We start from the raw sequence: 12,285 nt of genomic DNA on the forward strand, positions 1-12,285 counted from the left end.
GTTTTTACGTCCCTGCCAGATGAGATTTCGGATAAAGCTGCAATGGTGGATGTAGTTGAACATGAAGATGACGATTGTAGCAACTGCATTGACACCGACTCCTCAACATTTTCACAATACCAGAGTAATCCGAAGCCTTTTACTCTTAGGTTTATCTAAAGAAGCGTCTGAAGTCCTGGCTTCTCTCCTCTGTAGCATTCTTGATTCGGCAACAAACATACCGTTTAACCAGGATAAAGAAGAAATGTTTATGCAATTTTTCTCCCAAGAAGATAATTTTGTGTACTGTAATAACATCGAAGGACTTCTTTTATCAATGGGTCTATTTGAATATAAACCAGTAGAATGAAGGTTATTCACTGACAGCTCCACAATGTGTGCGGAGATACTGTTTCGTTTCGTCTGTTGTTTGACAAATTGTCGTCTTTCTTGTGTAGGCTTAGACACACTTGGTGGAAGAGTAAGCTTAGTCTCACAAATTGCAATGTGTTAGGAGAATTTCATGAAATTTGTTTTTCTTTTGGCCAGTGTTATGATTGAATAATTGTGTACTCCTAAAAATACTATCAAAGATACGCTGAACAAAATGCTTCCGAGATAAACTCTATATCTCCAAGAACTTACTTAGTAAAAAGCGCTGCAAAAGCAGAAAAATAAACGTAGCATTGCAGGACGGAGCCTGGAACGAAATCAGCGTGTCATGTTTTGGCACCTTGAGTTGAGTTCAATTTTGGTCCTAATACGAATTTTCTAATTCTTACTTTGATGTTACTCCAATTACGGTTGTTTGCTGTGTGTTGAAGGATTAAACCGATCGAAAATCAAACAGCACTGTTCGACGACAAATTAAATGATAATGTCGTGCTATCCCAGCTACTTGTAACATTAAAAACACATTCGGAACGACAAAGTAACCCTAAAATTCCTATGCACAAGTTTGGTATGCATGGATTTTATTTTTTTATTATTGGCTGCAATGACGGACGCAACTTCGTCAGTTAATGCTGCAAACTCCACCATGATGCCCTTATATTTTTTTGGTTTAACATTCAATTAATACCCCTAGAGCCATTGCAGACTCACCGAATCTTAGTCTATGATGCGAGCAGGGCAGACTGGAAAAACAACTAGCCTGCAGTGAGGTTCGAACTCACGACCTCAAGCCGGGACGCCGCCGTCGCTCTACCAACTGAGCTACACAGGCTCAGAGAGGAGCCAGTCGAGAAAAAACATACGCCAATGCTTGCCACATTCTGTTAGCACAAGCAACCTTATATTGAAGGGGATTAACAGTACCATATCATTTATTCAATGAAACATGCACACAGATTGAGCAAGCATTGGCGTATGGTTGCTTCTCGGCACCCTCCTCTCTGAGCCTGAGTAGCTCAGTTGGTAGAGCGGCGGCGACGGTCGCGGCTTGACCGGAGGTCGTGAGTTCGAACCTCACTGCAGGCTAGTTTTTTTTCTAGCCTGCCCCGCTTGCATCATAGATCGACAGGGTGAGTCTGCAATGGCTTTCGATGTACTATGGTGGCCCATGACTGCCATCCTGTTTTTTTTTCATTTAAAAAAAAAAAAAAATTTACTAAAAACAAAAATAAATAAAATAAAAAAAAAATTTACTAAAAAAAAAAAAATTCGACGTGGCTCACGACTGCCATTCCCATATAAAACGCATTACAGTCGGACCATCACTGCCATCATAGAATACTTGAGTGTATGCAATTTTCTAGTATTCTATGATGGCAGTGATGGTCCGACCGTAATGCGTTTTATACGGGAATGGCAGTCCTGGGCCACGTCGAATTTTTTTTTTTGTTTATTCATTTATTTTTTTTTTTTTTAGTAAATTTTTTTTTTTTTTTTTAATTATTTTTTTTTTTGTTAAATTGAAAAAAAAACAGGATGGCAGTCATGGGCCACCATACTGTACTAATGATGCTTAAGCCGTAATCGTTGGTCAAAAAGGGGTAGACCACAGTTGTTAACACACTGGTGTGCATGTTTCATGGAACATTCGAATAACTTACTTTTCTTGCACAAAAAACATGCTATTAACGACGTTTTAGCAAATATTAACGACGTTTTAGCATGCTGATAACATAGTTGTTTCGCGAATTTTGCCACTCACGAAATAAAGCGTCCTGACAATCAGTCGATAACGCACAAACTTTTTAAATGAAATAGCGAAGTTTTTCACTTGGTAAAGACTTCTTGCCTACAACAAACTGTATGGCATTTAAACTTCGTAGGCGCGTTGCTTTTCAGAGCTTACTGAGATAAATTTTAAAACTTGCATGCTGTTGTAAATCCTGAAATATATGTTGAAAGCCCTACAGTTTGTAAAAACTTGCCATTTTAATTTGCGTTTATTTCGTTTAATCTTAATATGGATGAGACCAGGGGCATCGAGCACCAAAAAAGATTCGCACGCTCCTCGTTATAATGGCATTATTTAAAATGAGTTTTACAGAAGTTAAATCAAAATGAGTTTTACAGAATGGATTAATTTGGAAGAATTCGGAGATAGCCGTGCGGCACATTTATTTGTTTTCCAATGCTTCTAAAACTTTTCAGAATGCGATGATGGCGCTTGCCGTGCAGTTGCAGCTTTACGTTGCAGTCGATAGACTGAAAATGCGCTCAAAAAGACTCGCGTATAAAACGAAAATGATGCACAAAATAATTATACGTGTAGATAAAAAACATAGGCTTACTTAGTTTTTTTATTAAATAGATTAAAATCCAGCCTAGCAATGCGCATTGGGCCCCGGTACAGTGTACAAGCTGCACGGGCTGTAGTTACGGTTCTGCATGTAATTGGTTAATCGACAATTTATTTTAAACTTCGAATTAGTTGAAAAGCAACAAATATAAAGATGGCCTACAATGTTTCATTTAACTTATCCTTACAATTTTTCTATATCAAACAACAAAAAATACATAAAAGTTCAGTTAAAACTACCCGACTTCGGTCTCCTTAAATTGCTATGGTAGTAGTTATTGTTTATCTCTAATTATTTCGCCTTAGATATGTTTTTAACAACACATAATCATGACCGATTACAAACATACAACTACGGAATATGCACCCAAAAGAAAACATATGTGTGCCAACAATTGAACTATGTTAGTCCAATCTTGTCTTTATAGTATTTTTCAGTTCATTTCAATCGCATTCAATTTTGTGTTTTGCGCGAATATAATACTATTATATCATAGTCTGTGCAAATGATTTTTGTGGTAACAGCTTCGCGTAATTTCCAAGTAAGTTTTGTGTTTTAAAATCAATAAGCGCATTTTTTCTTCTTTCCAACCAAATTATTTGACGCATAATTAGGCCTTCTTTAATAACATAGTTACGTCTGGCTACCATTGGTCAATCCCATTTGTATGCATGCATGCTGAGACTTTACAAAAAAACTAATATTACTTGTCATGTTTCTTAATCTGCAACTTACACAATGGTACACATATTATCTAACGAAAGATGTATTTTAAATCAATTTCCAACCACTGCTACGTTGCAGCCACCCGAATTGAAAATAACTACTGCAGTTCTTGGTAAACATCTAGCTAAAAGTTAGTGTGACAAGTAATGTTTGCAGGCAACTTGTAAACTCCTTACCTTCACCACAGATTGGAATAGAGCAATCTGTTTTAACAAAACTTCTACGAGTCTGGCAGAATGGAGGACCCGAAGTTGCGTTTGGCGCCCTACATGTCCTGCCGTCGAAATCTTCTAAACCGGAATCTGGATGGGCGTCGGGCTTACTGCAACAACAAAAAATCGGAGAGTAACAAGTGTTTGCGATGGAGCCCATGAACAACTAATGTTAACCTAATAATTTTTTGTCACGGCTTTTCTTAATACTGCGGCCGATATATAAAGTTCCTTTGACAACTCGTTTGTGGGAACCACATTCGTTCGTTTGTTTAAAACGATTTCACTGACACGAATCTGTTATTTTTATCACTAGAGGCGTTGAGTGAGTCAGATAAACAGTCGCGAGCTCGTAACTTTTAGGATGTATATAACCAGTTTTTATTTGTAATTACTTAAAACATTGCTAGTAAAAGTGCCTTCAACATGTACAATAGACAACTTTAAATTTGAACCAAAAATAGGGTTTAGGACAAGAAACATGAAGCATTTGTTTGAATCGTAAATAAAATGTAAATACAAATAAATATACTTGACTTAATCATTTTGTCAAATAACTTGGGATTAAATTAAGTGTTTTTAATTTAAAAACACTTTTATTGCTGTATATTGGCTTAGTGTTAATTCTTTTAACTTGAAAATTGTTTTGCCCTTTAAAATTACTTGACTGGACTTAAGGCAATCGATCACTTGGACTGGGATTTGACTTGTTATTTTTGCAAAATACTTGACTTGGACATAACCTAAGTCATTTCAAAATTACTTGTTTACAACACTGGAAAACACGTACAAAAAGTTTACATTTGTGGCACGTGTAGCCCTCTCTAACAGCAGGACAATTAAAGCCAATCAATTACATCACACAGGTGAGGCAATGGAAAGACTTTAACGAAAATCAACACAAAAACAGTAAAGTATATACAAGATCTTTTTTTAGGTAAAAAAGAATAAGTTAAGTCCACGAGTGGACGGTCAAAAGACGCTTGGGGCCTGGAAAAGGATTATCGGATGGCGAGTAAAGTAAGACACAATATAATCGAATGTAAGCATAACATTGCAACTCTTCTTGGCTGTGGGGCCCAGGGACCCCTGAAAGCGGACAAAGAAGAGAGAACACAATTACAGTAGAAAAAAAAACGATTACACTATTCGACCGAAGCTATCAATGAAGAGAAACCAGCAACAAGTTATCGTCGAATTTTACCAATTATAAATAATCCCTATAGCTATGTTTAAAAAATCACGCATTTAGGGTAGATTTTATAAAATCGAACTAAAATCATGAATGGCTGTTTCTTGACCGGAATCGGTAATGGTATTATTGTGGGTTTTCAAAACAAATAGCACAAATTATTTTTCGACCAGTTCAGAATCTGTAGACGTATGCATACAGCAGTATCTTTTTATCAATGTATATAAGTGGGAAGAATTGTTGTTACAGACAAATTTAATTTTTCAAATGTTGTTAATGAGAGTTTAATCCAGTGTAGCACAACAATTTTTGGGGGTTTGAAAAGTCCTATTTATTTTAGAAAAATATAGTTGAAGGCTATGCTTCTTTTATTGCCTGAAAGCACTCGACATGGTCATGTTACAAATACGATTGGTTTACAAAAGCAAATTCCATAAAAACCATTGTTGAACTGATGGGTGCCTTTACTCTTTGAACTTCTATTTTTTTAATTTGTTATTTTCCTATTAATGTTTTTTAAAACACAGCAAACCGCCACCGGTTATAAATTTATCGTGACCGGTGGTGTAGGGGTATGATAATATTGTAAGGGATGCAGAAACACTTAAAAACAAGTGGACCTCAAAGGAAAATGTTGTACCTCCTCATTGCAATGGCTGTAGGAATGGCGTCCGGTAAAATAATTTTTGCAAGTACGCCATACAGATAGAAAAAGGTAATTTTTTACTAGGCCAAACTTAAATTAAACTATAATTTCAGTTCTTATAACCTTACGTTTTTCAAGTTTACTTTGTTTATTAGGTTTTCTCTGAAAGTTTTATTTTTGTTCCGGAAAAAAAATATTATAGGCTACTTTCACCGCTGCATTATGGTGTCTACCAATCTAAAAAAAAAAAAGCTGCAAAAATACAAGTAGCATTTAAAATTGACAAGACCTTCGAAAGGCACGGTACGGTGGTATTAGTTAGTTTTGCAAGATTAATATAAATTAGTTGAATATCTCTTTCAGGGGCCTGGACGCCACCGACAAAATGACGATTGTACTGTCTCTATCCGAACAGTTTTAAGCTATGGTTTATGTCAAGGTATAAGCTTCTGGACACACATGTTCAAATTCTTTTTTGCAAGGGTCAACCCACATATTGGGGGGAATGAAGGGTAAATTGTTGGTTTCAACTTGCTACTCGTACGCATTGCTTAACCAGTCTAAATATATACAACGGCGCCATCAACTGTTAATAGCATTTAGTTTTGGGAAGCAATTGGTTCTCATGTATACCAAGCAACTTTTCATGCATAACAAATTCATATCAGAATAGATTTTTAGGCTTGTAGTTGATTAGAAAACTAATAATAAAGAAAGCACTGAAATCTGGCAATTCTTTCAAGGAAGAGGAATAAATTAAAATTCAATCGCATTAAAAAAAAGCTTACTTGGACTTCGGTACATCCTTATCACTAATCTACTATAAGACCAAAATAGGACCAATACATAATATTCCTAGAACCGTATAAATTGAAATGTCCAAAAACCCGTCAGAATAAGACCTAAATAGTCAGAATCAGGCCTAAACAACACTTTACCTAACCTCAAACCTCCCCCATAAGTACATCACTAACTCCCCTAATAATTTTAACCCCCACCCATTTTCTAACCCCATCCATTACCTACCAATAACTCCAAAATGGGCCAAAAATTCAATGCAAAAATAGCGGCGCCTAAATGGCACTATTTATCTACTCACACACAAAACACATATTGACTCGACTCAGTCATTCGTTTTTAAGAAAAAAATGTACTGTACCGGTACTGTAAATACATCACTATTAGCCTTACAAAAATTTAACGTTAAAAAATTCAGGGCCGAATTTTTTCAGGGCCTAAGGCTATAGCCTTATTAGCCTATTGGTTAATCCGGCCCTGTTTGTACCCTATTAACCAATAATTCTCAAATCTCACAGTTAGGAGTATCTTTTCAGGAAAACTACAGATCAACTCCAATCCAATTATGTATACGGCTAGTCAATTTTACAGAATGAGCCAATCGAAGCTGGAGCGTATTTGGTTATGTTTGACTTGGAAACTCGGTGTAAAATGGTGAAGTTTGAAAATGTAACGTTTGTTGTAATAAAGCGATGGAGAGAGAGGCTTCACGTATGCTTTAAATAAGTGTTTCCCAACCTTTTTTACAGTATGCCCCCTTGGGCTCGATAATATTTCATATCGTCTCCTTCGTCTTGCTTTACAGTAAAGTGTTATTCGTTGTCTAACTTCATATTGTCTGCACTTTGGATTCGATGAGCTGTCAGTCATATTTTAGGTTGTTTAACATGCATTTACTATAGAAATGTACGTGAGCATGTGTATAAATTGAACTAAATTAATGACGTAGTTGCCTATTAGAAAACTAAGTCATGTAGGTAACAGTATAAGGGTCGTCTTATTATTTGTTTTTATTATTCGAAACTAAGTTTTATAACCAACTTGACGTAACGCAAACGCAGTCCTGTCACCATAAAACATTGACCCCGTAAAGTAAAATGAAGATGTTATCTCCATTCCGTTAACACGCCCCTGCTAAATGATTCCATGACCAGGCGATGTGTACAAAAGCCGTTTGTATTAAGCCAAACGAGGCTTAACGAAACTTAACGAGACTGACTTAACTGAACTGAACGCAACTGGACAATGGCTCAACTCACTCAACTAAAATAGTGTAACGGACAGAAGTTATTATGCTGGACATTTAGTACTGTGCATGGACCTCAAGCTATTCCTGTAAGTTGATTGCCGTTCTGATGTTACTCAATAAACTCAGATACGTTTAATACCTTGCTGTGGCTAAGCTGTTGGAACACTCAACCTTCGAACAACCTTTAACAAATGGAGTCGGATTCAAATCATCGCAGAAACCTGCATCAACCCAAACAAATTGCCCCTGCAAATGGTGACCACCGCGTTAAGGAACGTCAATCAGCATCTGGAATTAAGCGCTGCCATAAAGCGTTTAATTGAAAGCAACAAGTTTTCATCGTTGGATTAGGAAAATAGTTTGAACCTCGCAAATTAACAACTAAGCCGCAACGTTTATCCGAAGAAAACTAAGAAGAAGAAGAAGAAGACAGCCTACGAGCAACGAACTTTCCTCATGTTTTGTCTCGAAGAACGTATTGCAACGAGCGCACCTAACCATATGTTCACAAGAGAACAAGCGCCGATCCACAATTGAGGAAAATCGCACTGCAACGATGCAAATCGCAATTCGTCGCTGGATGTCTTTGAAACTTTTGCTTAAACTGCTAAATAAACAAGGTGAATGTCGATCTATCTTACAAAATATCTATAAAAAATCTAAGTTTAACGCCGATCGAAAGATCTGTTCATTTATGTTATGGAACACGATTAATAAGCGTAAAAATATAAATGTTAGAAATGCGCATATAAAGTTTTGATAACAGCGCTAAAACTTGTAACTATTGATTTTGTTTTGTTGTGCACGAAACAATTTTGTGTTAAATTTCCAAATTATTTTAAACATTTGGTACGTTTTGGGGTTTAAGTTAGGGAAGTCTGAATCAAAGTATGCACAACGCGTCTTTAGTTAGGCAGATTACAAAAACACGAGACGTAGCATTCCTCGTAAAAAGCATAATGATTTATCCACGCGCGAAACATATGCTTCAATTCGTGCAAGGCCTAACACGAATTTAGGGATAAGCCCAATACCTGCCTTTGTTAAAAGCAATGGTAAAAAAACAGCAATTTAGAAACGTGTTTTCATGTACTGCGTCCTAACTCAAACGAAATATGCTATTTAACAACAAAAAATTGAACAAATAACTGTCTTTCTTTTGTTTTGTTTTTCAAAGGTTTCCATTGCATTGTACGGTTGTGGACGACTGAACTTGACAAACAGCAAAGCGAGATGTACAGCAGTTCCTGTTTAACTTCGAAACACCAACGGAATATTTTTCAACTTGCTGTTGAATGTGACAAATTTAACTCGTGATTTTGTTTTCTCATGTTCATGTTGTTCACAATTTTAAGCACAAATCTTTTATGGCTGCGATAGATAATATGTAGGGGTCGTCTTATTATTTGTTGTTATTATTTGAAACTAAGTTTTATAACCAACTTTATGACGTGACTCAAACGCAGTCCTGTCACCATAAAACAGGGGTCGGCAACCTTTCCTAAGCAGTGTTCCAGTTTATGAATAATGTCAAAATATTAACAACTCGCGTGCCAAACATTTTTATATGTTTGGTTTCGCACAGGCAATCAGGGCTGCGAAATTGCTCAAAAACGTCCCGAGTCCGACTCGGGCCGAATATGAGGTTTCATCGCGTTTCAGCCTCTGTATTTTACCAATTTACGTAACTAAATTAAGGTGGATATTCCGCAATCCACTCATAGGGTCATGGAAAATATGCCACGAGCATATCCTATTCCACCTTAACAATTTACAGTTTGCTGCCTTATCAGTTTCGAAATTTGGTACTGCGCATGCGCACACGTCGGACTCGGGTAGTTTTACCTGGTCTTACTCGAGTCCCGAGTCCGACTCAGCAGCCCTGCTGTGATCTGACATCTAGTTTACGTATATTTTTGGAAATATACTTCGATGCTTTTAAGCCGATACCTAGAAGTGTTAACTATCGGTTTCGCTTTTTGTTGGTTCTCAGTCGCACAAAAACACATGTTCTTACTTTTAATGTAGACAAGTGGTTCAAAACCTTTTTAGCTTACATACCGGTAAAATTTTAAAACAATTTTTGCGAACCGGTGGACCTTCAAAAATTAAAATCAAACCAAAATGTAATTATGACACAATTATGCAACTTAAAAGCAAATAACGAAAACTTCTACATAATGAGAATTTTGCTGCTGTATTTTTGATATCATACGTGAACAAGTTGTTGCCTACTTTTAAACAGTTGGACACAAGCATTTTACGTACGATAAAGTCCAAAATAGACCATTAACTCTATGTTACGTCACAATGCAGCAAACGGAACTGGCTAGAACAAGCCGCCTTCAACATCTTGCTTTTTGCAATTGAGATATAAATTTGCAATATATTTTGCGGTCTGGTAGGAAAGTTTACGCGGACCGCGGTTGAGAACCACTGATGTAAAATGCCCTGCTTTAACAGGTAAACGTTACGCCAAATTTGGGGCAATGTGACGTAATAGGAACGGTTATTGGTAAACAACAAGTATAACGCCCACAAAAAATAATATTTAGTACAACACAGTTAAGACACTGATTTGTGACACGAACTGGCAATGTGTGCAACCATTTAGTTAACGCTAGTGTTACTGTTGCCGACCCCTGCCATAAAACATTGACCCCGTAAAGTAACACGAAGATGTTATCTCCATTCCGTTAACACATCTCTGCTAAATGATTGTATGGCCGGCGATGTGTATAGAAAATCCGCTTGCATCAAGCCAAACGAAACTTAACGAGACTTGACTTAACTGAACTGAATTAAACTGGACAATGGCTCAACTCACTCAACTAAAATAATGTAACGGACAGAAGTTATTATGCTGGACTGTTAGTACTGTGCATGGACCTTAAGCTATTCCTGTAAGTTGATTGCCGTTTTCATGTTATTCAATAAACTCAGATACGTTTAATACCTTGCTATGGCTAAGCTGTTGGAACACTCAACCTTCGAACAACCTTTAACAAATGGAGTCGGACTCAAATCATAGCAGAAACCTGCATCAACCCAAACAAATTCAGTTTTAGCCCTGCAACAGAAAATATAAAATCTGAAGAAAATATAAAATCTGACGAAATCGAGATTAGTCGTTAGCATAACATAAAAGATGAATTCCTTTTAAATTAATTTATACATACATTATTTTACAAGGTTAAGTCATTACCAGAAAAATACTTTCTACACCAAGACTTTAAAATCCGGGGTCGGCAACCTTTTCTAGTCACGGGCACCAACCAAACTCAGAACGGTCTCTGCTGGCCGAACAGAATGTTAACTGAGAGATGTGTATTATTAAAATGTTAGAACAACTGTGAATCAGGCGCGCTTGGGATTTTTTTGCACCCAAAAACGTGTTTAATGACATTTAAGGAGGCAATAACACAGTGTTGGCGCGAAGCGCGAAAAAAAAACGTTTGTTCGGTTTAAAATTCGAGTCCACACCTCGTCATCCATACTGCTAATGAAAAGTGTAATATAACTACTTTGAGAAAACGCGATTGTTTTGGGGGCATACCGTTTCAGTGTTTGTTAACCTTTTTAAGTCCGGGCGCACCTGGCGAGCAAAGCGAGCGCGATTGTTTTGGGGCATACCGTCATATCTTTCAAATTTCTTGCTAGTTTTTATTACATTGCCGAAAGAAAAAGAAAAAAAATGTTTAAAAATATATGTCCAATAATTTTGAATACGATTTTCGTTTGCGTGCGACGCATTTGGCAGCCTTTCACGGCACAACGATAAAAAAGCGCTGATATAGGTCAAAAGACAGCATCGAAGCGTAAACAAACCGGACGTAGAAAGAGAAATCGCGCGAAGCGCGAAAATTTATCGCACGTACGTATAGTTAACTAGTGAAAAAGTATTTGAAATGGACTCGTGTCTAGTTGTCAAAGACGCGGCAAATTCGGCCCGCGGGCCGTCGGTTAGTGAGCCCTGTTTAAATATACAAACATTTTGCCGCGTATACAATGGTTAAGCGCAACAACAACAACAACCAACAACTTTACATAAGAAAGCCAATTGTTACGCCAAAATTTACCAATTGGTTCGCAGTACGAAAGTTGCCATTTAAGCTCAAATGTTACCTAGAGTGCTGTTTGTTACTATTTTTATGTGAATTCAGCGCCCCCCAAAAGATAAAAAGACCCAAAACGCCCCCTTGTAACTTACCAACTCCGAAAAGGGGGCGGTACCGCCCACGTTGGGAACCTCTGCTTTAAATTAAAAGTTTCACCAACTGAAACCTAATACAAGCAATTTTTGGCGCTTTCCGCAGTTCGAGAGGATTTTAGTTGCATTTTGCGCCCGAAGTCGCTTGACAACAGCAGATGTTTTTTAAAATTGCTTTGTGACGTCTTCTCTAAAATTTTAATGCCCCGTTGGCGTTATAGTGTTGTTTATTAAAGAGCTTTTTCTAAAAGACCTAACTTGACCGAATAGATAGGAACAACCAGGGCTGTGGTGCACTAAGCACTTTGAAGTACAATCGGAATAAGACCCAGGCCTTTCAAGATAAGCCCTAAATGCTCTTAACCTCAAACGCGAAACAATCTGATGACAAAAAACGGTGACCCAATAAACTGCCGATGACACACGGATTTCCCCCAATCCTTCATACCCCCTCCCTGCAGTTTGAAGCATTGTTTTGTCCACTTAGAGTTAGACCTTATTCTCAAGAATTTAGGACTCATTA

General features: G+C 37.2%; 1 protein-coding gene across 1 annotated transcript in view; it reads right to left on the minus strand.

The window, feature by feature from the left end:
* The window catches only part of LOC146133041 (semaphorin-5B-like), a 30,530-nt gene that overhangs the window by 2,085 nt on the left and 16,160 nt on the right, over window positions 1–12,285 (minus strand). The window contains exon 6 of the mRNA XM_083397525.1: window positions 3,632–3,777. Within this exon, the coding sequence (XP_083253651.1) occupies window positions 3,632–3,777 (146 nt within the window). The remainder of the gene's footprint in view (window positions 1–3,631; window positions 3,778–12,285) is intronic.

Source organism: Ascidiella aspersa, chromosome 9 (assembly GCF_963924565.1).
Source record: "Ascidiella aspersa chromosome 9, kaAscAspe10.2, whole genome shotgun sequence".
NCBI classification, from domain to species: Eukaryota; Metazoa; Chordata; class Ascidiacea; order Phlebobranchia; family Ascidiidae; genus Ascidiella; species Ascidiella aspersa.